Source organism: Drosophila virilis, chromosome 2 (assembly GCF_030788295.1).
Source record: "Drosophila virilis strain 15010-1051.87 chromosome 2, Dvir_AGI_RSII-ME, whole genome shotgun sequence".
NCBI classification, from domain to species: Eukaryota; Metazoa; Arthropoda; class Insecta; order Diptera; family Drosophilidae; genus Drosophila; species Drosophila virilis.
This window is the reverse complement of record NC_091544.1, coordinates 18,415,619-18,443,458: the sequence shown is the minus strand read 5'-3', so window position 1 is coordinate 18,443,458 and position 27,840 is coordinate 18,415,619. Positions and strand designations below refer to the sequence as shown.

The following is a 27,840-nucleotide window of genomic DNA, read 5'->3' as shown; positions in this document are numbered from 1 at the left end:
AAGCTTTGACCGCCCCAACCACCCGTGTATGTATGCACCACTAAACCGGCCATTATAACACGCACACATACACACATACCCACATACATCCCATGTGGCCTTTCTATCGGTTGTTCCCATGTTTAGCATTTAACGCCATGTCATTTGTAATTTTCATAATGCAAGCGAAATGCAAAGCAGACCCACCGTTGAAGGGGTTAAGGGTCAGGGGCTTGTGTGTCCCATCAAATAGGTCAAATATAGATATATGACATTTATTTCCATAACAATGCGTACTTACCTTAACTGGCGTATAGGTCAGCGTGGAGCCCTGTGCAGAATGTGGGCGGAAGCCACTCTGTGGCATATCGAAGGTCTCCGCAGTGTTGTTGAAGGACCACTTGAAGTTCTCGGGCGGCGGAAAGGCATCTACCTCGCAAACGATTTCGGCTGACTCGCTGCGGGCCACGCCATAGATTTTCTTTTGATCGGGCCGGCAAATTGGTTTATCTGTAGAGAGTGATAGATAGATAAAAAAAGAGAGGAGGTAAGCCAAAGTTAGAAACTTTGATTTTTGTCGAGTGCATTTTGCTGTTCGTCGGCGGCTGCTGCTGCCAATCAATAATCGCATTGCTTGCCCAAACTTAATGCAATAAAGCCCGAGCAGTTCGAGTGCACATTCTCCAACTAAAGAGGATGGCCGGGGTTTTTGTTTTTGCATGCCACGCCCAGGCCCGAAAACCACACTCAAATCCTAAGTAGAAAAGTTTGAAAGCACAAAAAGCACCAAGAGAGTCCTTTTGCATTCCGTGCAGCCTGTGGATGCAGGCTTCGTTGTTGCCCATTGAAGCAACTAACTAAACAGAGTCCGCAATAACAACAGAAACAAAGCAGAGCTAAGCAAAAGAAAAATCTAACCAAACGTTAAGTGAAAGAAAAACTTAGCCGAAACTTAAGTTCTGAGCCCGTAACGGAATATCTAGGAAAATTCAATTTCTTCTAATCCTTGGCCAGGCACAGTTTCAGCTACAACTGCATTGGAGATTGCAAGTGCACACACAATTTATTGTACAGTTTGACAACTCCCAATGTTGTTCGAGTTGCTGTTGCTGCTGTTGTCATAGCCAAAGCCAAAAGTATGCTGTAAACAAATTTCCATTGAGCAGACCAGGGCACAGACCAAGTCCAAACGACAGGCATTGGGTTACAGATTGGGTTTTTGAATGTGGCTATTTCAATCTGCACTGGGCCGAAGTGGTGTGCGGCCACAATTTGGGTGACAAAAAACATTGCACCACCACCACCGCTAGATGCATTTGTTGAAAAGTGGGAGAGCCGGCCATCAAGCGGAGTTTAACTTAAAACAAAGTGAACGCAACAAAAAGAGCTAAAGTTGTGAATACAGAAAATAAAACAACGTAGAAGAGTCCGAATACCCTTGTACACATTTAGCAGATGTTCGATTTATTACTGTACTCAGTCACACAACTGAGTTTTTTATATAATAACTTATTGATTATTTTGCCAGCCAGACTGGGTGTATAAAAGATATACAGTATATAATATAAATACTGTACAAAGATGTCTGTTGTCACATTTCGTGAAGGAATTAAATTACTCTATTCAAGAGTATATCAAAGAGGTTATATAAATGCTGAGTGAAAACACTGTAACAGGAAATGGCACAGGAAATAAAAACATAAGGCGACAACAAAATACAACAACAAGGGCAGCCACAAAATTGGGCTGGGAATAAATATCTGTGTGTTAAATTGCTTGAAAAGGAGAAAATAATTAACAGGAGCTACCTTTTCTTTCTTTTTAATTACAGGTTCAACACTATTTGTAAGCAAATTGGGCAGAAGATTTGAGCTCAGGAATATATTTGATGACTGAGACGAACCTACGACTGTAATTTAGGAGTCTCATATCTGGATAGGAATTAACTCTAAGTTTGTTTTTGCTTGGACAATACAAACTCTATACTTCCTAAATTGACTATGATTGAAGCTTAGAAGACTTGGAATTATACGAATCTCTACAGCATATATATTGCTAATTACCTTCTAGATGGAATTTCTTGGATCCTTTTAAATATTATTTAACCATAATTAAATCTGAAATCAAATTAGAAACTTGAAACCATTTAAATCTGTGAAAACTAATTCATAAATTGACAATAATTTGTTAGCTCGTCTAACGGGTTTTTGTGTTGTTGGCTGACTAATAATAATAAGGAAATGCCCTCAGTCAATAGTAAAATACCTAAACGTCAACAAAAGGCAGGAAGCCGGGTACTGGCTGGTTGGACTCGAGCATAATGTGCTTATTGTGGGTTGGTTTTCAGAAATCATAGTTGGCAACCGCAAAAGTGCCCGAGCTCTATACGAGACCAAGATGGCAAAGCCAAAGCCAAAATTGAGCCCGAGCCAGCTCCAGCTCTGCTGCTGTTGCTGCTGCAGTTTCAGTTGCAAGCACAAAAGAGCGACAGTACAAAAGGTTTTCGAGTGTAACACAATAACGGGGCGTATACGCAATAAAGCTGCTAGAAGCCCGTACGGCCGCACAATGCGCCACTCTCACCAACCACTCACCCATTCGACCAGCCAACCACCTAACCATTCGGCCACTCAATAATGCTGCCTTTTTGTGTGTCAAAGGTTTGTACCAAAAGCCTAAGCAGTGCAACCACCACCGCTGTTACGGCTGGCGAAGCAGACTGTCAATATGATGGAGGCAGCAGCCAAACGGGATTCGATTTAATAGTCAGTTGGCATTTAAGAGCTGCGAATGTTTGTTAATGGCTGAAAACGAACGTTGGGTCATGTTTTAAAAGAATGATGGCCCAACGCAACGCCAATCGAAACCATTCAGCGCGTATTTTTTATGACCCAAGCCACAATAACAATGCCGAGCGCCATGCAAATCGACACACACATATCAAATGTGGGCCAAGCTTAAAATGTTGCGCAGCGTTGCACACAGCTATAACTTTTGGTTTGGTTTTTCAGTTCTTTCCTTTCTGAAGTGCTAAATAAAACTCAACACGTGCCCTATAAAACTTGACATGCGACTGCTGGCGCAATCGTTGACAACAACAAAGCTTTTATATAGTCGCAATCAATTCAATGAAATCCTAAATAAATGGGGCGCAGTTCAACTCGAAAATCGACTCCAGCTACCCCGACCATAATTTAAAGTCTAACAAATCCATGCAGCACTTGTACTTACACATTACTTTCAGCTCGACTATGTTAGAGTCGCCATCGCCCTCAACGTTGGAAGCGGTACAGGTGTAGTTTCCGGCCTGGTGGCGGGTGACGCCCTGCAGCGCCAGATCTCCGCTGCTGACAATTACGCCGGCTCGCTGGTTGTGCTGTATGATTTGATGCTGCAAGTGGTACGAAATATAAATAGCATATTAATATTAGTCTTGAATTATGAGCAATTAATGCATTCCTATCATTATACTCTGCTTGTGCTAATGAGCGTTTTCCTTTGTTTCTGTCTGTCATTCACACACGCTCAATAGATGCTACAGGTGGATGGTTATCAAACAGAAAAATCTATGGCAATTAGTAGGATTATGTACATGACGTATATACACAACGGCTTTTTGTAGCTGAATAGCTCTAATTAGCTTATTTTCTAAACGTTCTACACTCGACTAGCACAGCCGCATACAGGCAAAAGAACACTCCAGTAAAGCTAATTAAGGAAATTAAATTTCTTTCTTATGAAAATAACTGATGTTTTTATATATTTAAATTATAATTACAAATATCTACATCATCTTCTGGATGAAGTCTCGACTACATTTGTAAGACTACGATCTATGGCTTTTAAATGGAAAGTACGAATACAACTTAGGTTTTATGAACGAAAGTGTGATTTTCGACTCCAAAATTCTCCCTTGATTACAACTTTTGGTACTTTATTCGATAAACTTGTATATTATTTTCAAATTTCTTTGCAACTATTACTTATTACGTTGAGTCCAATACAGTATGGGTAGATTTAAATGATATACGGGCGGAAAATGGGTGAACCACGGAAAATAACTGCTTTAATAGTTATCTAGTAAATTCAGGGATTCTCAAATTTTTGGAGGCTCATTTCTACAAATCAAACAAGTTAAAATTGTTTAAATTCTAATATTAACAATAACATATTTTTAAATTCAAATATTTTGTATACGCTGCTAACATTTATTTATTTATTATTACTTCAGTTGAGTTATATTGCTAAAGATTATTAAAAAATGTATCAAATTAAATCTTTTATTCATGCCAACATTTGCTTAAACATTTTTTACGTCAACTCATTATATCGCCTTGCAATTTTTTAAAAGATTATTCATGCAATGCATGCGTAAGTCCAAAAAAATTGCCATTCAGCTTAGCACATTTTGCGTTGCGGCCGTTGCTTGGCCGCAAGGTCAGCAGCGGCTCCATTTATTATAAGACCTTACCCTCTAAAATGGTTCGCTCATAAACGCGCACTCATAAGCGAGGCGCTTCATTAGAGTATTGGGCGTCAGTGTGTGAAACGTGTTTGGCATTTGCAAAGAGCAGAAAATCAGGCAATATTTACTTAAATTTCACACACAAAGTTGACCTTCATGAGCAGCACGTTCATTTATAAGCATATATGGGGACTGGCTATGCCTGTGTTTGTTTGCTTGGCGGTCCCAGTGCGCCGTTACTCGACAAGATTTTGACGCATTTCCCCAGAGCCTTGTGCCATTTAGCAGCAAAACAAATTCGCACTTAGGCTTGCGCAGCAGCAACAACAACAATAACAATGGCAACATTGAAATAAATAAAAATGTGTGTATAAATTGTCGACAAAAGTCAAAATGGCAAAATTACAACAAGAACAACAGCAAGTCGAACAAAGCCGGTATGACCTTAGCACACACCCACAACCACACACTCACACACACTTGTGCCCATAAGAATGCATAAGCACAAGCAGAAAGCAGCAACAACCAGAATATGGTACAAATACATTTGAGAATATGTGCAAATAGCATACAATAAGCAAGGGCAAACAATGCAATGTGGCAGCACTTTGATAATAGTGTTGCCTACTTTTGTGCGAACTGAGCCACAACTTTGACTCTAATTGTGTGTGCGTATGGTCGCGTCGCGTCTTTTGTCTGGCCACAGCTCTTTGGCCCAGGCCAAACAATGCCAATGACAATGGAGCCACAATGCTGTACGGAGGGGCGGGCTAACAACTGAGTTCGTCACACAACACAATGTTTGTCCAATGGTTATTTATTTGTATTCTTGTTTGTGATTGTTCCAAATCAAATGTCTTTGACTGTTTGCTTTTAAAAAAAATGCTGACTTGGCTTGGTAGAGTTAACTAGGCGTATTTTTGATATATATTATGAGCACATTTTAAAGACCAAGCACACGGCGCTCAACTTCAGCCTTAAGCAGATAAAAACTCATTCGAATAGTCATGACCTTGAAGCCTGCTTAGCACTCAGCGAAACCGTACAGGCCCCGTGGCCCCGCCACTATTCCCGTAGGGCTCACTTAAATAGCCCCTAAAATGATGCCAGCCATTTGCTGAGCTCACAAAAGTAAACAAAGTTCAAGGTTGTCACACAGAAATAAAATAAAAGTAAATAAGTAAAAATAAGTTGGTTTTGCTTCGTTTCGTCTCAGTTGAGGATTATTTCAATAGTTGAAGGCACATCCGCTGCAGCTATTCCGCACTGGCTTTTCCGTTTCGCCTCAGAACTAAAGCCCAGGTTGTTACCAGCCGCACAACCCTTTTGCCAGCAACCAGCTGGCAGCTGCCAACTGCCGCTTGCCGCACAGCCTCTCCTTGCTAATGGCGCATTTTATGCGCTACCATTTTGTTTGTGTGTCTGCAGAGACAAGCGCCTTGACATGTTTGTATTTGCCTACCACTCGCTACTGCTGGGCTGCTTACCCTGCTACAATAAATACCCAATTAGTGTTGACCATTTATTTAATGGCCTGGCTGATTGTGTTGGCTTCTTCGGGTCCAATAACATTCTCTTGCCCACAAATCAACTACACATTTGTTCGTCTTTAAACTAGATTTGTGCCATATTCCGGTCTTTTGAAAAGTCACCAAAAACTTTCTCAGCACACGTATTTTCCATTGAGAATCAGATTGTTTTTGAAGTTTGGAAATTGTATTTTGTAACTGTCAATCGGAGTTGGACGCATGTCATTCAAGACCTTTGATAGTGCAAAGAAAGCAAGCTATACTGAAAATCTGTTCATGCCAGCAAACAAAATTATCTGGTGTACAGCCAAACATTTTATTGATGATTATTTTTATTAAATCTAAATCTAAATTAGTTTAAATTTCTTTTGCAAAAGTGAAGCAAAAATGCGTAGCCATAAAATTTCTACAGGATCTGTACAATTTGGAATCGCCTTAAACAATGTTTTTCGTGCATTTTACATAGCTCTGTAATTGAATTTTGTATGGGAAACGTTGCCATTCATAATCGAACTATCGAACATTAATATCTATCTATACGAACTCGTCATGTCGAAAAGTGTCCGCCCGCGTTAAATCTCAATTTAGAGTCAAATGGTTGGATAACTTTAAAAATGTTGTGTGTAGTCAGAGTGATTGAAGTTTTGCCCGCTCGCTCTCTAATCAAATTTACCGTTTATGTTTGCTATTTCAGAACTTCCATTAACACAAAGAAAAGCACACATATACAAACACACTTTCACACACGCATATATGCGCATGGGTTAAATAACTTTTACTGCCAGCAGCATCCCGAAGTCGGGTTTTGCGTTTTTACCCTCTGCGCAACGAGTGCTGCTGGTCGGTTGCGCTGGCAACGTCTTCCATCAAAATTGTTGCCAGCTTCTTAATGAGCATGCAAAAGTTTACCACACATGCACAGCCGTAAAGACAACCCACTGCTATTCACACACACATACTAAAAGGGGGGTGAAAGTTTTGCTGCTATATGACTTTAAGTTTAATAAAACTAATTGTTAATTTAATTTGCCAGCTCGTCGTTAATTCTTGGCATGCATAATTGAATAATAACTGACGCAGGCAAAGCAACAGAAACAACATTTCTGCTCAGTTGTCCTCTGTCATTGTTTGCACACACATATTGCAGCAATATTTCAAATATGTGTTCGCACTGTCATGTCTCGGGTTAAACCCTTAACAGCAGCAGCAATTTCATGGTGAATGTTGCATAAAATAAGTTGTGGTTAATGTGCTTTGCTTTTATTGAAGTGAATTGCATGCACTGCAATTACGAGAAACAATGTACCCATTAATCTAGTTTATTATTGATCTGTGTCAACAGTGGCAAAAGATGCCACAAAAGTTTATTTAATTGAATTCGTATTTTAAATGCACACAAATTGTTGACGCCAATAACCAATTACCAATTGACTTGTGCACACTTCACTTGCACTTGACTTTTCCCTTTGTCTTGAGAAAATTCTGTTTTGCTGGCGCACACAAAGTAGTTTTGCCATTAGACCTTGTACTCATTACGCATACGCCATCTGAGCCGCACAAACACACAGACGGACACACACGCGGAAAAACTAACTGCATTGCCAATTGTATTTCGCCCTATTTTGCTTGTTCCTCTCTTTCGCTTCCATTTCATTTCCGCTTGCGCTTTTTGCTTCGCACTCAACTTTTATTGTTATGACACTGAGCAAGTCAATTGGCTGGCAACTAACTAACTGTTTAGTTTTCTTGTTAGACCCGTCAACAGAGACATGAGCTGCAATTTGCATGTATATGTGCGAACACTTTTTGCTTGTAAGCCTTTCTATCAAAAGCAATGGGAATTGCATTTTTCTAGAAGCTTCTTGTGTATAACTGTTCTGATGGTTTTTTTATCTTTCATTTGCAATACTTCAGGGAAATATCAATGCCTTACGTCTTAGAAATTAAAATAAATATCACAATGTAGTAAGCATTTTGACTTTGATGATTGTATATTTACTATAGTCAAGTATTGTGATGTCTTCAAGTTATTTCTTTGACAATATTGTTTTTGCTTGCAGAATCAAAAAATGATCCAATACTAGCTCTGATTGATCATTCGATTATGAACGTCTAAAAAGCTTTACTTTCGGCAGATAGTGTTGAATATATACAGGGTATTCGCTTCTTTATACTCCATTTTCATTTAATATTTGAATTTTTGCCGTGTCTAAAAATTGATTGGCAGCCATTTTATTGCACTTTTTTATTTCAGGCATAACAACTTTTTGGGTGTTGTTGCTCTTCACGAAAAAATTGTGCACTTTTAGATTTTTCCATCATTTGCCATCAGTCAAAATTGGTGTCTCTTTGCTAGCTGAAGTTAAAGTTCTTGGAACATCTGTTTTGCCTTGTCTTGTGCGCTGCTTATGGGCCCCAAAAACTTTTTGGCCGTGTTGTTGTTTATTTATTATAATCATTTGCCAAAGTTATGCCTGACTGTTATTGTTGTTGTTGTTTGCGCTTGTACTCAGCTGTGTTCTCGTTGGCCTTGTTGTTGCCTTCTAATGAATTCAATTAGCATTCATATTATTCATACACTTGATTCACTTGCTTTGAGTCTGGCGCATTGAATAACATTTATTTGCTCGTTGTTCGGGTTGTTGTTATCTTTTCTTTTTACTTATGCAAGTCAGCTAAAGTTTTTGTGTGCTTCTTGTAAAACTAATAAACAAATGATTTGCTACGCAAACTTTTGCACATTTGGGGCCTTTGAAATTGCCCTAAGCCGCTCTCAGCTGGGCCACTTGACTCAATTGCCTTAAAATAATTGGCCAATAATTCAGTAAAAATGACCACTTAATTTTGGTTTCATTATAATTTAGTGGCGCTCTGCCCTTTCAGCCAATATTCACACATACACTCACACGCACACACTAACGGCACGCCAATGCCTGGGGAATAGCCGGAAGTACAACGTCGTATCCGTATTCACAAATGTTTCGGGCAAATTTGAAGAGCACTTGAAGGTCAATCTATCTAGATCATATTCTGGCCAACTCAAAACGAGCTGTAGACATTTGCATATATAAATTATAAAAGCGAAACCTTTAACATGCAATATTAAAGAGAACCACTTTTAAATATATGTTTATATATTTTAGGAGCTTTAGGTATTTTAAGAAGCTGAATTTACATATAGTTTTTTTTTCACTTTCTAACGCTTTTCTCTCTTTTGCATTCGCCGTCCACCAGTGAATAAATCTTGATAAATCTTTGGATTTGAAAAGTGTTTTTGTTACTTACATTATGCTTCCAGACAACTTTATAAGCAGCAGGATTTGCATGCACTTTACACTCGAAATAAACATCATCGCCTTCCTCGATATCCTCTGGATTTAGATTTGAGCCCAAGTCCAGTTGTAAGGTGGGTATAACTGCAATATAAGATAATAATAAGAATATAGCTGCGTCTTTTTACAAATATGTACTATATATGTATCTATGCAAACATGCATTTGCATTTTGTTTATCTGTGCTGTGTAAAGTTTCCTATGTGCTGCCTGCTTTTGGACATGGCCCAGCCTATCAACTGCAATTTGCTATAGTTTTTACTTTAGGTCAAGTTTAGTACAAAAAAACAAAAAAAAAAACATGAACAAAATACAACAAATAAAATTAAAGAAAATTCCCAGAAACGGACACAAAAAAGGGAATTGGGGTTAATCCGCGCTCATCTGTGATTAGTGTCGCTTCGAAGGAGTACGTGCCCGCCTCACATTTCTTACCATTACCTTCATTTGCCCAATGTTGTTGCCTTTCCTCCTTTTAGTTTGGTCTTGGGATGTGCTTACTGTTTTCTTTTGCCACGTTTTATAAACAAGTTTCTTTAAGCCGATTTTGCGCTTTGCAAAGACTTGTTAATGAAAATGAAAATCGCTCGCCTAAGCCCAGCGAATGACAGCCAGCTAGAGAATTGAGTAAAAAACGTTAAGCAGACACAGAGGCAGAGACAGAGACAGTTAAAGACATAGACAAAGGCAAAGGCATTGACAAAAGTTGTTTGCATAATTTAAAGACCTTTTTGCCTGCTGCTCAACAAGTTCATTAACGTTGACTTTAAGCCCAGTTTGTAGCAAGCAAAACACAATACTCGCTTCTGGCTTTGGAAAGTAGCTACTTGGCTGGCTGGCTGGCTAGCTGACCACACTGTTGCGGTTAGATGGGCTTAAGTGGTAATAACTGTCACTGGCCAAGCTGGTCAGCAGCAGCCTTCGCCCAAACTGGCCAACTTTACTTGGCTAATGCATTTTATGGCACGCAGTCCAACTGCAACAGCACAAAAGCAAAGCAAACCCGAAACCCGTAACTGCAGCTTAACGTAACGACTTTTGAATGCCGCTGCCACACTTTGTAGTAGACATTGGCAATGTGCTCCAGTGGCTGCCACTCCCCTGTGGCTGCTCGTCCTACTACTCATTTTGTTCCTAGTGTGTGAGGCCTGTCATTGTCTGTTGGGTAAAAAGTTGAACAACTGCTCGTTAGCAGCCCTTAAATTGATTCCATTTGCTTCTGCTACTGCTACTTCTGGCTTTGACTCTGCCACTGATCATATAAATTACATTAACTAAAAAGTACTTCTGTCCTGGCCCGGCCAAGTTAACTGTGAGAAATTGGCTTAGAGTAAAATTAATTGCGAACGGCAGTTGTGCAGTCTAAATAGTTTTGAAAATAATGTGCATCGAAACTTGCTCGCAACTTCTGTGGCAAGGATAATATATTATGACGTGGCAAAAATCTAAAAAGAAATTAGGAGTAGGTCAATTAGGATCTACTTGTACAATGTGCTTAAATGATTTCGAAAAGCTGTGGCTCAAATTCATTTGTGTTCATTTAGACTGTTTACTAAAACCCTTTTATTATTTTCGGCCAAGCAGCTGAGAATTGAATCTGGAATATAGAATTTTTATTTTTTTAATACAGCCTATTCCCTAGACTAGGTCGACTTTGTAGCCTTCTATGGCCTTTAGAATTCAACCCTCTTAAAATCGAATTTAACAAATTAAGCTGTTTAAAGATATGCTCAGCAGCTGTAGACCTTAATGTATCTTTAATTTATAGCATTATTTTCCACCCTGCTCGATGACCTTACATATTTTTCACCCAGTAAGCACATGTTTACAGTCAGCTTTGGCGAAACTCCCCTCTTTACAAGCAAACAGTGTGAACACACTTATTTATTGCCTGGACATTGTCCATATTTTGCCACCTTGGTAGTAGCTGCTTTTAGGTAGCTGCTGCGTCATTATTTTCATTGCGGATATGACTTAAATTTTTAGTGGTTTCCTTTTCATTTAATTTAAAATGTTAATGCGAGTTGATTGGGCGGAAAATTAAATCTCTGCTTAGTTTTACGCTTTCTTTTTAGGTAAGGTAAGAAAGAACCAAGGTACAATCAGCGAAATTTCATAAGATTTCAGATAAGGTGTTCTTATGACAGTTCTTATATAATGTAGAATAATGGAACAATTATTGGCTGCTCATTTGCAGCGAATTGCAGAGAACTTTTCAATTTACCCCCCCAATGCAAACAACGACCGCGCTTAAAGAAGACACAAAATCCTGCAAGCATGCGAGAGGAAATCACAGGAAGCAAGAGGGACTGGGGAAGGTGAGGAGGTTAGGAGACCAAAATATTTTAAGCACGCTATAAACATGTAAATGAGCATGGAAATTGAAATTGTTATCTAATTTTTTATATCAGCAACCAACGCGCGTAAAATTGAGAGTCTGCTTCGAGGCGCCCACGCAGACAGCTTTAGCTTTGGTTTTCGCTAGCGCGGGCGCTACTCCTGCGTCAGCTCCTGCTGCTGTTGCTGAAAGGAGTAAAAGTTTCCTTGGCATTGGGGAACGATGCGCAAAAACTCTTGGATAATAGACGTGGCAACTGTTTGCCTAACGACAACGACAACGGCAGCGACAACGATAGCGTTGGCAAAATTCTTGAGACTATTGAAACATAAACGAGAGCACTTCTATATACTTTGTGTGTGGGTGTGAGCGTAGGTCAATGTCTTTGAGCTGACACTATGCCAAAAACACTCATATTGAGCCATATGGTAAAGCGCAAGATGGCCGTTTTAATATCTTAGCATAGACATTTTATTAACAAACTTTGAGCGCATATTGTTGACTTAGCCCATAAAATAAGCGCTTGACATTTGGGCTGAAAAAATTCGGGCGAAAACAGAAGAAAAATCCCCATGTCTACGAAATTTATATGCAAATCAGTATTGATTCCGACGACACGAGTGATAAGCGCTTGGCACAGTTTATGGCATTGCCGCTGCTTCTTCAAGCTCAGGCCCCGCACCTTAGCTAGTTTATGCCCCACTGACAGCCATAAAATAAAGCGCGTGTTCAACATGCATGTAATTATTTGACAGGGGTAGCTACCCTCTACCCCTTGGCAAGCCCACAAGTTTTATTGACTTTGTGTTCAACTGGGGCCAGGTTGTCCCATTTGTTTGAATTGAATAATATCTATCTGAAAGCAGGTCAGCCGACTGTCACATTTGCATCTGTCGTTTACCATCTGACTACTGATTAACTGTATTAGCTCGATTCAAAAAGCCAGCCACAATATATATGTCAGTTAATATTGCCTTTAATTATATCAATGCATGTGTGTTAAAGCTTTCAGGTGAAAAACTAATTGAAAACGCGCCCATTAACAACCCTAAAACGTAGTATTTCTATTTAGCATGTATTTTCAAGATTTTGTTTCCTTTGAAATACTCTTTATTTTGGGATAAGCAACTTGTAATTCACAATATGAGATGAGTTTGTGGCTTTTGTGTAATGTCCTATATGAACGTAATTTCCTTCAAGTTCGGGGCAATTTTAGCACTTTGTCTATTGCGGTATATTGACGTACCCTTTAGTTTGAAGGCTGTTGTTACTAATATTTTTACCACGCAGTCTTCTTAAACTTTCATTTCACTTTTTGTTCTCTTTTTTCTAAGTAAATAACTTATAAATAATTAGATTTTAGAATTTGGTGATCTTATGCCTTTCAAATCTTATAATTTATGTTTGGAAAAACTATTTTTTTTATTTGCGTAAATGTTCCTCATTGATCAAAATATATATTTCTAATACATTTTGGGTTATTAAGCACTTTTGGCTATTGAACCTAACAAAATGTTGAAATTAAAAAATTCACAGTATTCAGAAAGTGTCACAACGCATGGATTACTTTGGCAAATTCATTTAACTTTTTAAGTTTTTTAGTTATCTGTACCCCAACCTATTTTTATTTCTACATATGTGAGTGCAAATTTTTTCTTCTACTTACAGAACACATTCAGCTTCATTGCGGTCTCTCGTATACCATTGCGTACCAGTTCGTTGGTGGCTCGGCAGGAAAGCGCCTTGCCATGATCCTCCCTTGTCGGAGCTATGGAGAGTATTGAGGTGCTGGCATTGCCGTCCTCAGATACCTGCGAGGGTAAAAGTGATCGCCTTGGGGGTTTTGGTTTGGCTCAATTGATATGTCACTCACCTTCTGACTGTGGCCGTGCATTTCCAGGTTGCCCATCCACCAGGTTATTTTTGCAGGTGGCCTTGATCCAATTGCCTGGCACTCAATCTCATATTTACGGTCAGCCGACATTGGCTGATTGTTGAAGCTGATTTCCACCAGAAGCGGACGAACTGCAAATATGCAAGCGTGTGTGTGTGTGTGTGTATGTGTGCGTGCGTTTATATTTGTACACATTAATATTTATGGTTAATTTATGTGTTTAAATGCCGTTTAAGCATTTTTTTGTATATTTTAGTTCTTTATTTTTACCATTTTTGTTTATTCATTCAAATTGCGTGTGAAAAATCGAAAACGCAATGAAAATGGACAAGCAATGCAATTAAAATTAATTGCAACGAATTACGAACGCAGCGGTCGTTCAACAGCTGTACAAAAACAACAACATTTTCATTGATGGTAGTAATATCAACATATTTATATAAGGCTCATACAAATAAAGAAACAAGGCATGCGCACACATGCGTAAATCTATATTGGCTTTAAATACAATGACATTTTACATGATGTCCCGTAGACACTTTTTGTATTGTGCCTGCAATACCCAAAACCTGTAATATTCAAATATACATTTTATCATATTCACATTTTATTTATTGATGTATGATGTGTTTGCTTTTGCCTATTTCAAGCTTTTATATATAACTAACAAAGCGATATGAGCAATGGCCAAAGCTGAATGGCTCCAATGGGCTTAAAATCTGCCAATCAAAAAAATCATCAAATATTAATAACTAAAATACAAATTTGTAACTGCAATTTGATGTCTAATGCATCATTTGAATAGTTAAAATAAATACATAGTGTAGCTTCAAAATAATTGCCGGTTGTCCATTGACGTTAAATATTTTGACCCGAACGTTCATTTTCAAATCAAAACAAAAAGTCAGCAATGAAATATGCATATATATTTATCTGAATAGCTGTATATGCATTCAGACAACATGCATATAATGTGAAATCTTGTTAATATTTATTGTGGCTGCACATTGTTTACATGCTAAATAAAAAAGCGAACACACACATATTTGGGTGTTCGTGTGTATACACATATTTGCTAAAATTGTTCATAAAATAAATAAAAACACGGTCACGTAATGTGGCCAGGTTCATTATCGAGTTTACACATTGTTGTCATAATATTACCTAGAAAACAAATTTGTTTACTTTTTTCGTTCGTAGTTGTTTTTGCTGTGTTCAATGAAAATGCAATTTTCAATTATAAATAACGAATTTCAACATTCAGCGCGTTATTTAAATAAATATCATTTCGCGGACGTATTGAAATGTTCTCTACCAGACCTCCTTTTTCGGATGGATTATAGGCATAACATTAATTTTTTATTTATTCATTTTTTTTTTCGGTTGAATACCCTTTACAGGAGTATATCACATTTTATTTGGACATTTCTATATCACTTGGTAAACGAAATCAGACAATCAAATATACTTGATAGTTGCTTGAAAATAAGTGAATTTTGTAGTTAAATAAAGTCAGTGGTCATATATTATCATGAACTAGATAAGATTGCCTTAAAAACAATAGACAATTTGTATGCAACTAAATAAAACATCCAACACCGTGCCAAGTCTTTTGGCACCGGTCTTATTTAAATCAATAATTTCCCGCGAATAAAAGGGTATTATGCCCATGCCCATTGTGTCTGGATCTCGATTGCATTCTATTTTTTTATGTGCATTTGGTAGGCTACAATTTTCTGCAGTTACTGTTGTTTTTTCATTTATTGTGGTTGGCCGCGAATTTTATGCATTAATTTAAAGGCTTGACATTTCAGTTAAGCCAAAATGAAATGAATATGAAGTAAAAAAATATGTATTTGTATACCTATAATAACCTACAACATTTTATTTATTCAAACCGCATTTTTATGTATGATATTGTGTGCGTGTATTTGCAATATTCTTATTATTATGTTTTTATTGAAGCAACACTTGCATATATGTGTGTGTGTGTGTGGTTTTTTCTGTTACACTTGATTGTAATTAAATTAATTATGCCCATTTGCATTGGAAAACCATTTAAATGTTTAATTAAACATACTACAAAAACCAATAGCGCATCCAATGCCTGAGTTTCATTACTTATGCAAACGAACGTTTTTAATTATTAAATATTAAAGTGCTAAGAGCTTAAACTGAATACTAACTCAAGTATGAATTGCGTAAGAATTTTCAAAACGTAAAATAATTACTAATGAAATACCCTATAACAAAAACACAACAAAACTTCATGAAAAAATCTAAATTTTTAGTAGCGCCGCACTGGTTGATTATAAAGTCCGCCCCGATGCACGCGCAGGCATATTAAAACGTTGATATCAATTCAAAATTACCGACAAGTAAAAGTTTTAATCGTAAACTAAAACAAAATAAACCAAATGTTTAATTCAGGGTATAAACAAAGCAATTGACAGTCCATCAATGTTGGCTTTTTTTATTAGCACTGCCAACTAGTTTAAGCAAGTTATTTAAAATATGCGCTAATGACCCTTGATGCTTGTGCGAGAGTCGTGACATTAGTAATCTAATTGTTAGTGGCCATAAAATTACCTAATTAAGGTCATACTTATTATTCAAAACTTTTTGCCTGCCTGCGGCACGCACAGGGTCACAGCAAAACAAATATTTGGGGCCACGCAACAAACCGACACACTCGCCTTTCTCTTTTTTCACTATCCCAACCCTGTTGGCCAAGGTTAAGGCCCAGAACACTAACATACTTCGGAAGGTATGGATGTCTAAGGTATACATGTCTATACCTGTTGTCTGCCATATTAATTAACACGACTTAAAGAGTCAATGACACTCCTGCTGTTTGTGCTTCTGTCGTTGTTGTTGTTCTTGTTGTTGGCCACTTTAGTAAACGCGTTCATCCAATAATTTCAGCGCGTTTATTATTGGCGTGTTAAATTTCATGCTATCTAAGTGCGACATTCTTATTGCACGTACACACACATAAAAGTATGCGTGTATGCGCGTGTGTGTGGCGCAATAATATCAAATATGCGCATCACCATCTGTTGTCGCAAAACATTTTTACTTTTATTGGCCCAAGCCTAAGTAAAAATTGACAGCAATTGCTTTTCTTTTTGGGGACACTGAGAGCAGACGGTAAGAGACGGATAGATAGGAGTGGGAGGGAAGCCTAAGTGCCATAAAATTCAATGGCCAATCTTTGGCTGTTAGCGCAATGCCTTGGGCATAATATTTGGCAATGGCACTGGCTGGCAGGAGCTGAAGCTGAAGCTGGATCTGACGCAATGCAACACGACCTGAGCTCTGGGTATTGTTTTGCAAAAGTTTCTTTATTTATTAGGCAAAATAACGGCACTTTACAAGAAATTATTGTTAATAGAACGCCAGTCAAAACTGCCATCGCGCGACTATATAAACGGCATTTGTTGGCGGTTAGCAAAGTTAATGACTAACTAATATTATGCACTGAACGTTTCAGGAATTTAAGAAAATATGAAAAAAGCTACAAAAGGGAAACTCGAACGTCTTAAATATCCCATCTTTTTTTATATCAAATATCAGTATTTGGCTTGGAGATAAACATAATTTGAATATATAACTTACATACACACATATCAATTAAATTTAATCAATAAGCTCAAAAGTAAGACACGTAGCCATTTGTTACGTTTGATTCAATTTACTATTTCAATTGCAAATTTACAATTGTTTTATGATCAGCCAAATACTTATTACGAATATCAAGGCGAAAAATGCACTTTCTATGCAAGATTTTAACTTGCATAGTGAAGAAAAGCATAAAATAAAACCTGCATAATAAAAATATAAACCAATTAAAATAAACGTTGAAAAACTTTAGAGAAGACATTTAATAATGCGAACCTTCATTGTTTCCAATATAATTTGAGACTAACTCTTCATTCTTCGTTCAAATGTTACAGAATAAATAGTTATTTATTTCATACTGTATGCTCAATGAAAATTCAATTGATGCGATGCAGTAAGTGAAAAACTTAATTCTGGTGGGAAATACAAACGTACAATGTTGGATAATAAGAAAATGGAAAATGGAGTTTGCAAATTGCACAAAAGCAAATTGCACATCAGCATTTTACACAGTTCTGATTGGATCAAAGCGAGCAAATACTAATAAGGCTTAAGGGATCAAGCCCTGAACTGAACACTCACACATACAGACAGACAGACAAACGCATACACGTACGGATGAAAACAAACACAAATTGGCTGCAATTTAATTCAATTTTACAATTTGCAAAGCAATTCAGTGTCGCGCGAAAGGGCAATTAAAAAAATGTTCACAAAATAATAAATCCGTTTGAAAATGCACTTGGATACCACAAATTTATGCACGTGCATATGTGTGTGGGTCTGTATGGGTGTGTGCATGCGTTAAATGCGACGAATGTTCTGCCAAAATAAAATATGTTCAAAGTAAAAGCAGCTGTAGCCAGGACATGCACCGGGTCAGGACGTTATTGAACAGCCGCTGCGCGCAGAATTTCAAAGCTGCATTTGTTGTTGCTATTGTTGCTGTTGCTGATTTCTTTTTTTTCATATTTGCATAAGCTATTTTATTATCTATTATATTTTTTGTGCCGTTTGTTGCTGCCTGTGAATGGGGTTTATCTGCGCAGCTATTTGTTAAAACTTTTATCGCAACGCTTAAAACCGTGCTGCGGGTCGGGTCAGCAGCAAAAAAAAAGAAATAAATAAATAAACTGTTTGCCAAACCGTTTTTAGCACCATATTTCGTTGCTGTTGCTGTTGTTGTTTTGTTTTTGTTGTTGTTGCAGGCGTCTGCAAACGCTTGAAACTCAATTTAAAATTTTCAATTTAATGCATAGTTAAAAGTGGCAGAACACGAACACGAAGTCGACATATCAAATCAGAGCACAATTTGAGCCGAGGGTTTACCCATATATATATATTCTTAAAGTTCAAGTTAAAGTTACACACTATAGTTGGGCAATACTTACGATAGAGCTCAATCGTTATGTTGGTGGCCACATATTTCTTGTGGAAATTGCTCGCCTGGCAGGTGTAGACCGCATGCTGGTGGATGCGTGACAAGTTACGCACCACCAATTTGCTGTTGATGGTGCCGTCGTATGTGTAATCGACAACGCTATTTTGAAGTTGTCCATTCATCAGCCATGTGACAGTCGGCGGCGGCGAGCCTGTGAGGGATAACCAGAGAACATGTATACAAATGAGAATTCTTTAAAGTTGCCGTTATTCTTATTGGAATTGAGCTTGGGGCTTTGGGTGTACTATGGGTTTGATTATTATTTCCTGAAATGGGATGATCCCTTCCTAAAAGAAAACCAAATTAATGACATTTTCCAATAAGTTCACTTTACCAAATTGAATGCTAACCCCTAGACCTGAAAGGAGTCCCAATTCCATTTTAATATTTCGCAGTATAATTCCTATTCAGTAAGCGTCACATATTTAGCAGCAAGTACTCATCGATATAAGTCTCTCGCTTAGTCTTGTGTTTTGCTAGCTAACTAGACTCTAAAAACACTGTCGCTGCTCATTTTTCTTTTGTTGTCGCTGTTGTATACCTGGCATGGCACTTAAATTAACACACATTACTCATACGCAGCGTGTGGTACTTGGCCGTTCTTAACGACTTCAACTTAATCGAGCAGTCAAATTAGCTTTTGTGTGCGTATATGAGCGCACATTAATTTAATAGCTGCGGGTAGGCCAGATCTACGAGGTGCAAATAAAAAAGAAAACAAAATAAATACACTGTGCGAAACCAAAAGGTAGCTGAGTCAGTGATTTGTTAGGGAAACCACCAAAGGGCCTAGCTGAGTATTTGCTGTGTGTTGTAAGCGCTCTATAATTGGCAGTGCTATAACTATTATGAACTTGGTAAGGTATTATACCACTTTGTACATCTAAATAATTGGCTGGACTGAAGAACTGAAAGTTGACAAGAGCTGCAGTTGCTTGTCTTCTACTAGTAGTCTTTGTTTATTTTGTATTTTATTATTATTTTTTGGCGAGTTTTCTGATCATTATTTTGCTGCGTGTAGTTTAGCCAGATCTTATAGTAGAGTAGGTTAATATGGCTATCATTATATTTTTCATATTATTCAAGTATATTTATTTTATACGAAATATTATGTTGCTGTTCTATGTTGCTACCAAGTGCCATCAAATCCACCAGAATATTCGGCAAAACTACCTGTAGTTTATACCTATGAAAAATGTCACACACACACATTCATGTGTATACATATATTATACAAACAAACGCACATTACTTTGATTAATAACTGCCATTTGGTTGAGTTTTATGTTGTTTATAAAAATATTTCACACACTCAAACGAGCAACTCTCTATGCATTCACACACATACACCTATACACCTATATATGTGTTTTGGGGTCGCAACATTTGTCCGCGTTTGTATGCACGTAGGTGTATGTGTGTGTCAGTAGATTAGCGCATATGTACCATGCGGCTTAATGGTCGCCTGTGATTTATTAGCCTCGCAGAAACACAAGCAAAGAATGTGCAGAAGAGGGAGAGATATGGGGAGGAGATAGCAGAGAGCCAGAGTCCAATAAAACAACCAAAAATTGGCGAACGGGCCAAATTTGATTTGGAGTTGCAATTTTTTCCCAGTTGCCACGCAGCTTAAAGCAATTGTAGCGAATGTTGCAGGTTCGCCAAGTGATTCGCTGTGCTGTGGCAATGTGCGTGCAGTTTGCTCATAAATTTAACTAATTTGCCCCGCGTTCGCTTTTATTTCTCAACTTTCCCCGGCCTTCGCTCAACGCCAAAATTTAATTAGCGTCCAGATGTTGCCTCCGCCCACTGCAAGCCCCTTTGTCATTGTCTTTTATTGCAACCGTTTGCCGAGTTTATCACTTGGCTCAACTTTCGCTTTCACTTTAAAGTAGTGCCAGCTGTTCTTCTCTCATTTAATCACAAGGTGCCAACATACAAATAGACAAGCACACACGCAAACACATACGTATGAGCAAATATGTGCTCTATATGTTTTTTTGTGTGACTGGAGCAGCAGCTAACTTGTCTTGCACTGGAAACACACATATTTACTGTATGCAGCTTTACATGCATTATACGCTGTAAAATTAAAATGTGTCAATGCATTTTTTAGGCAGAAGGGAACTGAGTTGTTAATCAGTTGTTGCCTTGCTGGATTGTGAATGATAATTTCTCTGATAAATTATTTAAATAGAATTTCTCAAAAATGCTTAATTAAGTTCAAAGCTTCACCTAAGGTTATTTATTAATTTATTATTAAAATGTATTGTCATAGCATCTTATAATAAATAAATTACAAGAGTATCTATTAGTCGTGCTATTTTTGTACAAAACCTTTTTTATTATTTTATTACTTTTATTTTTTGCGAGTGCAGCGCTATTTTCGAGCAGGGTAAAAAGGGGTTTTTGTGCCAGCAGCGACAATTTAACATTGCTTTGTCACGCCCAGTCCAAACTCGGTTGCCAGCGCGCCCCTTCCCTAATGAGCAGCAGCATTCACATGCGTGCTAGTTTGTTTTTTTATACTCTTTTAGTACTCATACTTCTCGGCTGACTTTGTGCCAACTTAAAGGCGTAGCATACTTTTAAGCGCCAACCTTTCCCGCGAATGCACGCGTCGGCTGACTGAGTTCTCGTTGCTCATTGTGCTATTTGCTCTTAGAGAGAATACGAAAGAGCCTAATGCAGTGCGAGTGAGAGAGACTGAGAGTGGTACATGTGTGTGCTTGGACTTGGCTTAGTTATGCAATGCTGAAATATTTGCTTGTGTATTTTTGCATATCTTTGCATCTTTTGCATCTGCTGTGTGGGTGATACATGCAGCAGACGAGTGAAGAAAACACATAGTGCAGTACATATATATGTATAAATATATATATATATAAATATGTATATATGTTTATATGTATGTCTAAGATAAAACAGCGACTGTAACAACTGGCACGTCTGCTGCTGATAGTTGCAAAAATGCACAGCCACATAAATATTTTTTATTCTGTTGTCTTTACTACACATTCAGTTCTTCCTTTTCTGTATACTCTGTGCAAGTGTATTTTTGAGCCTGTCTGGTGTTTGGCATTTGGCTTTTTGTATCCAGCAAACAGCCATTGAGGAAGCTGTAAAATAAATTTAAGGACTGCCACTGGCTGGTGCCCTCTCTTTAAAAGCTGCGCGCAAAGCAGCAAACAAAAACAGGAAACAAATTGCATTCAATCTCTTCTTGAATTGCTAAGTTGTCATTTGTTCTAGAAAGTTGGGGGGCTGGGCTGTGACGATTCGGCGTCCTCCTGTTCAGTGAGTGTTACCACATTTAGTTGGAACAAATAACAAACATCTGCATGGCTCGAAAACTTTGCTGGCGCAGCGTACGAATTTTCATATGAATTTTCAGCGAACAGAAGTGCCAGCTGGAACAAATATTGTAATACGAGCTGATCTCTTCAATGTACAACATAATAATGCATATTTTTAATGAAAAATAAACTACCTCCAACAGAGCCTTAAGAAAATGAAAAAGATAATTATTTTAAATGGCTAACTATACCAATAAGAAAGTAATCGTAGCTCAGTTGGGTATTCTAAACATTCTAAATATTTGTGTAAAAAAGCATCGAAAGGCTCTATTAACAAATTTAGCTCGAAGTATAAATTGTTGATAATTCGAAATATTTATATTTTTATTTAATTATGTCAGCGAAAAAGGTCTTCTCAGCAAATTTGAAATGTCTATATAAAAGTATATGAAAGGTAAGAAGTCATAAAAATTGAAGTGTCAGCATATCACCAGAGCCGTATTATTTCCTTTCTCGTAGTCTCTTATCAGGATGTTATTTGCATAAACTATGATTATCGATTTACAATCAGAAAATACAAAATAAAATCTGCTAAGTGCTAATGCATTACTACACCAGCTCCTCATCAAGTAAATCTATATAAAGTAAATGTATTTAACTTTCTTGCCGACATCCAACAAAGTGCTGCACGCCCATTTTGGCGGATGTAACTGACGTGCGGCTAGCGCCACAAAATTTGCCTATAAAAAAGATGCCACATTTAAAGGCCGTCACAGTAAGTGCAAAATGACTAAAATATTATGCAAAGCAGTAAGACCAGCAAGAACAGTTGCGAAATTTGTGGCATGCATTTTACAACGAAGTCTTTTTATGCTTCTTTCTTTTTTTTTTTTTAGCTCCCTTCGCTTTGTGGCAAACAATTTCATGCCAGGTTCCACGTATTGTTACATTTCCGAGCTCAAAATATGGAGAAAAAAAACAGAAAAATTTTAATAAAAATGCACACAATTTTGTAACCTGGCCACAGGAACAACACCAACAAACAAGGGGAGACGCAAAAGTAGGGGCAATATCCACAACAAAAACATATAAGAAAAGAATATTTTTACTGTGTCAGCGGCGCACTTTGGCAAGAGCGGAAAACGCCTGCACTTCCGTTTGACACACACACGCAGACTTTCCTGGCTGTTGCCGTTTTTTTTTTATTCTAGCCAACTCTAGGTAGTAGGGAGAATATGTGTGCCAACGTTTTGGCCAACGAAAGCCGCCGCCTGTGAAATTCATGACGTGCAACGCGAAATATTATGTATTAGTAGCAGGGTTAGGCGAGTCCTTTTTAGTGACGTTGCCATCTAGTCACAATGCTAAGCACCGAATTTATATATTGCCCCATGTTGCCTTATGGTTGCTGAGGGTGGTAATTTTTACTGGCACCACAGACTGTGCGGCTTTATAACTTTATTTCTATTCCAGCATTTGGCCATGTTGGCGTGTCGCGCTCATTTGCAACAGTTGCCAGTTGCGTCCGTGGTGCCCCTTCCCCTGGTGCCTAACTGCAATAAAATTTGGTGCTTCTTTGTCGATTTTGCACACCCTTAGGTTACCCAAGAAAGCCAAATTACTTGGCATAGGCGCGCGTTCACTGCCATTCCCATCAACTTCTCCGCTTTGACTTACTTCTGCTGATTGCACTTATTTGAGTGGCAAGTGTATTTTTTTTTTTTTTTTGACTTTCTTAGGCTTTTTTTTTTTGTAACCCACACAATTACAATTTTTGTAATGGACTTTGCATGTTGAGTGCCGGTTTTAAATTTGCTCCCTTTGTCCTGTCTTTCCTGATTGCCAGCTGAGCATATTGCCCGCCATTTGCTAGTAATTTATTTCCGGCTTCTGTTTAGCATTTAATTCCATAGATTTTCAAATTGACACATAATTTTTGAACGAATATAAGAAGTGAATTAAGGGTGTGGCCGAGATATCAAACAAGTTAGAAATAAATCTATTTTTGATTAGGCCACCCTTATATAGGAAATTGTGCATTACTTAATAGGTCCAAAAAGATAGTTTAACTTAATAAATTATGTATTTTTTGCTAATACATTTTGTAAGTTTTTTATGAATTAAAATTTGTTCCACCAATAATTATACAGTTCTTTTTTTGAGTCTAGCAATAGAAAGTGCCATCGCTTAGCTGTCAACAGACTTGACCAACTACTTGCCGGAAACATTTAACCCATACGAGCCAGCCCTCAATCGTTTTCGACCCTGTCAGCAAGTTAGTGGGCAAGTGTACATCTGTATTCACATTTGTACTTTAATATGGTCGTACATTTAGCAACAATTTCTTGGTCCCGTTTAATTGGCACATACTACACTTTGAGTGCCCAATTTTTTGTGGTTGTAGCCCGTCAAGTGGGTTCGGGTGGGTCAGTCAACCCGTTAGATTAAGCCCGCCCAGGCAGTTGCCAGTCTAGAGTGCAGTTTTCTTGCTGGTGATTTATTTTATGTCAACGTTGACATGTCAAACCATTCAAAGTGGTTTCGCTTCCGTTTTGACCAGAGAGTTTCACCAGTTCGTGGTTCGCAGTCCGCAGCGATAAAGCACGCGATTGCTGTGCTTGCTGTTCTTATTCTTGTTGCTCTTCCTGTTGTTGTTGTTGTTGTTGTTGTTCTTGTTAGGGTGAAGTGTGACATACTTACTGTGAGTGTAAGCCATTGTTATTTGGCCCGGCTTGAAACACAAGGCTCGTATTGCCACACAATGCCCAGCGTTGAGTTTTGTTTCTCACTGTCGGCAATTTTTTTTTAACTTCGTTATCAACAATTGACTCAAGTGTTATATTGCACATACAAATATGTATGTGAATGTGTGCGTGAGTGTGTGTATGTGAAGAAATTGTTGTTAAGTTGTCGCCCATGTTTTTAATGCTGGAATGTGCCTGCCGACTACCCTCTTTTATTTGCTTAACAATTGCTTGGCTATGCTCAAAGGCAACGTTTTCATTCTTTGGATTAACGTGCCTCTCCACCCTCTCCCCGTGCCTTTCTCTTTGCCAACAACCCCGATAATTTTTAATCCTTTTGTGCGCTTGGTATATATTTGAGAAATTGACTTTGGCGTTCTCTTTGCCGTTCGCTTTCAATTGGCTTTTTGTTCGGTGACTTTTGTTGTTCGCTTCTTACAATTCCAATGTTATTTACCTTATTTATTATTTGTTGTTTATGCCGCGACCCATTGTTTGTTTGGCCGCGTACACACCAGGCAACGCCATGCCACCCCAGACCACCCTAGACCACCCCATGCCACTGCGGACAACATTCCAACGAATTGTTTTTCATTTCTTAGCGCGATTTTAATTTCTGATAGGTTTCGTGCCCGAAAATTTATGTTTTAACGATCCCTGTAAACTTTAATTGCTGATTGGATTTCATAAAACCAGCCCGGGGAAAGTTATATTTGCTGCTTAATGCTAAAACTCGTTTACTTACCGCCATAGACGACACAGGTAACTTCTAGGCTGCCGCCCTCCTCGTAGGGACCCGCACGAGAATCAATGCGCAAGCGACGATCATTATAAATGTTCGGCTGATGTGGAGGCACTATAGAAAGGGAAGGGATTTGGCCAATTAGTTATATGGCATACATTTGCCCTATCAATTAGGTCTTAGCCAAATACCAAATTCGACAGTTTTAAACATTCGCCAGCCGCAAATCACATATAATTTGTACATTGTAAAACATCAAAGGGAATGTACCAAATGGGTCCTATATCGGCGGGCATATTCACATATATTTATAATATATGTGCATATATATTTGCATATTAAATTGTATGTTTTGCGGCTAACCAAAAAATCATTTGAGCTAATTTATGCGTGCAGCACGCAAAAAAAAGCCAATAAATGTTAATTGCATTTTTTACATTTCGGCGTGACAGCCGGCAAAAAATGTACATAAAATAAATGTGGTAAAACAAATATATTTTTCTGAGTTCTAGGTGCTTAAAGCGTTGCTGTCGGTAAACTTAAATTTATTTTTGATGAAATGCATTTATTTTTTCATTTCATGTAATTTGGATTGAAAGGAAATATATTGAGGCATGTCTTATATATTAAATTAAAATAATAAATAATAAAAATAAAAATGTTAATGATTATGATTTGAATAAAAATAAATTTAAGTTGCATTGCGTTCACATTCAAAATTGATTTAATTATAAATGTATTATACTTTATTATTTATATACAAGTAAGAGGTTCTAGTCGGGAGCTCCCGACTAGGGGATACCCTGAACCCTCTTCTTCCAACAGCAAACGGACGGACGGACGGACAGACAGACGGACATGGCTAGATCGACTAGGCTATTGATGCTGATCAAGAATATATATACTTTATTGGGTCGGAGATGCTTCCTTCTGCCTGTTACATACATTTGGATTTTGCACAAATGCAATACACCCTTATACCCATTTTTAATTGGTTCAGGGTATAAAACATTTAATTACGATAATGTACTATTACATTTTATTTTAATATGCTTCGCAAAAAAAAAGAAGTATAATAAATAAAACAGTTGACAGGGCCCGAAGCAAATCATCAATAAAAAAGGCCATTTTTATAAATTCGATACAAATTGGTATGGAAATCCTGTTTTTGTATAATATTTTCGGAGCTAGACCTCAACGGTTAGGGGAATCCCGTCTAGAGCTCTTATATTTGAGCCGCGAACGCCGCGAGTGCCTCAAATTATTTTGGTCCCTTTGAAATGTCTTTACCTAAATGTTGTTCCCAAAAATTCAATTTTTTTATACACACCAACAACTTCCAAATTGACGTTGCTATTTCTGGTCTGCGATAGCTTAAAGTCCACACGACAGCGAAAGTTGCCCGCATCCTTTTCCTGTTGTGGTGGGTAACAAAAATTCAATTATGGATTGTTGTATTGTTGACACTTTAGCTTTTGCTATGGCCATTTGGGTTGACTTACCTTAACCGGATTTATAATCAATTCCGCTGGCTCCTTGTGCGTGCGAAAGACGGCCCGATCTTCGAGCACCTCCTCATCACGCCAATGTGAGGGTGTTCCTGCATGGGCTCCACGCGTATCATAACTGTTGAAAACTCGGCACATTTTCTAAAGTTCATATTAAAGTTCAACTCTGTGACCTTACCTATAAATTGGCAAATTGTTTTTGTACCAAACAACCAGGAGAACCTTGTCCTCTGGCAAACTAGAGCCCACATCGCATTTGATTTGTGCCGAATTATTGACGAGCACGCGCAGAATGTCACCATCTGTAAAAGGTAGCACAATAAAATGTGGTACATTTTTATTGAATTTTAATAAATAATACAAGCAAATGTTTCTGCAATTTCTTGACCGTTTCTGAAATTGATTGGGTTTCGATAACTATTGATTTGAGATTTTTAATATTTCGATCCATTTAATTAAGTATGTTACCTATTTTAAATGTAATGAATACAAATCATATTCATGACCCCCGCATTATTAATAAGCCACTTTTCGTCAATTTAAATTAATTGTTGGAAAACTAGGAAAGCCCTGACAGATGTGGCCAGACTTTGTGCACGGTTCCTATCTTGCTTGTGCCCTAATGCGTCTAAAGCAGGCAAAGCTGGCAATTGTGGTGCTCTCGCTGAAATAGTTTTATACACCTAACGCGGCCACATCATTTGGCTAAGCTTTAAAATATCGATCGACTGACCAACGTGTAACCAGCATCAAAAAAAAGAAAGAAAAAAATGGCAGATAGAAAAAAAAAAACAAAACAACAAAATCACAACATCAATGGAGGCGGCCACATAATGCGCCAATGTGCCGCAAAAACCCGGCCAATGCTGCCGCACGTGAGGGAAGCTGGATGAGGTGATTACCCAGCCGCATGCGGATTACAAAATGGCTGCCATTTTCATGTTTTTGTAC

The 27,840-nt window shown here is 37.9% G+C and overlaps 1 protein-coding gene across 3 annotated transcripts in view; it reads right to left on the bottom strand.

The window, feature by feature from the left end:
• The window catches only part of side-VI (sidestep VI), a 90,474-nt gene that overhangs the window by 15,091 nt on the left and 47,543 nt on the right, over positions 1-27,840 (bottom strand). For all 3 annotated transcript variants that reach the window (XM_070207069.1, XM_032435335.2, XM_070207070.1), the window contains exons 3-12: positions 27,068-27,191; positions 26,884-27,007; positions 26,712-26,796; positions 25,385-25,495; positions 18,550-18,750; positions 13,517-13,668; positions 13,310-13,454; positions 9,259-9,389; positions 3,211-3,370; positions 281-489 (exon numbers count right to left, since the gene is read on the bottom strand). In XM_070207069.1, the coding sequence (XP_070063170.1) occupies positions 281-489; positions 3,211-3,370; positions 9,259-9,389; positions 13,310-13,454; positions 13,517-13,668; positions 18,550-18,750; positions 25,385-25,495; positions 26,712-26,796; positions 26,884-27,007; positions 27,068-27,191 (1,442 nt within the window). The remainder of the gene's footprint in view (positions 1-280; positions 490-3,210; positions 3,371-9,258; positions 9,390-13,309; positions 13,455-13,516; positions 13,669-18,549; positions 18,751-25,384; positions 25,496-26,711; positions 26,797-26,883; positions 27,008-27,067; positions 27,192-27,840) is intronic.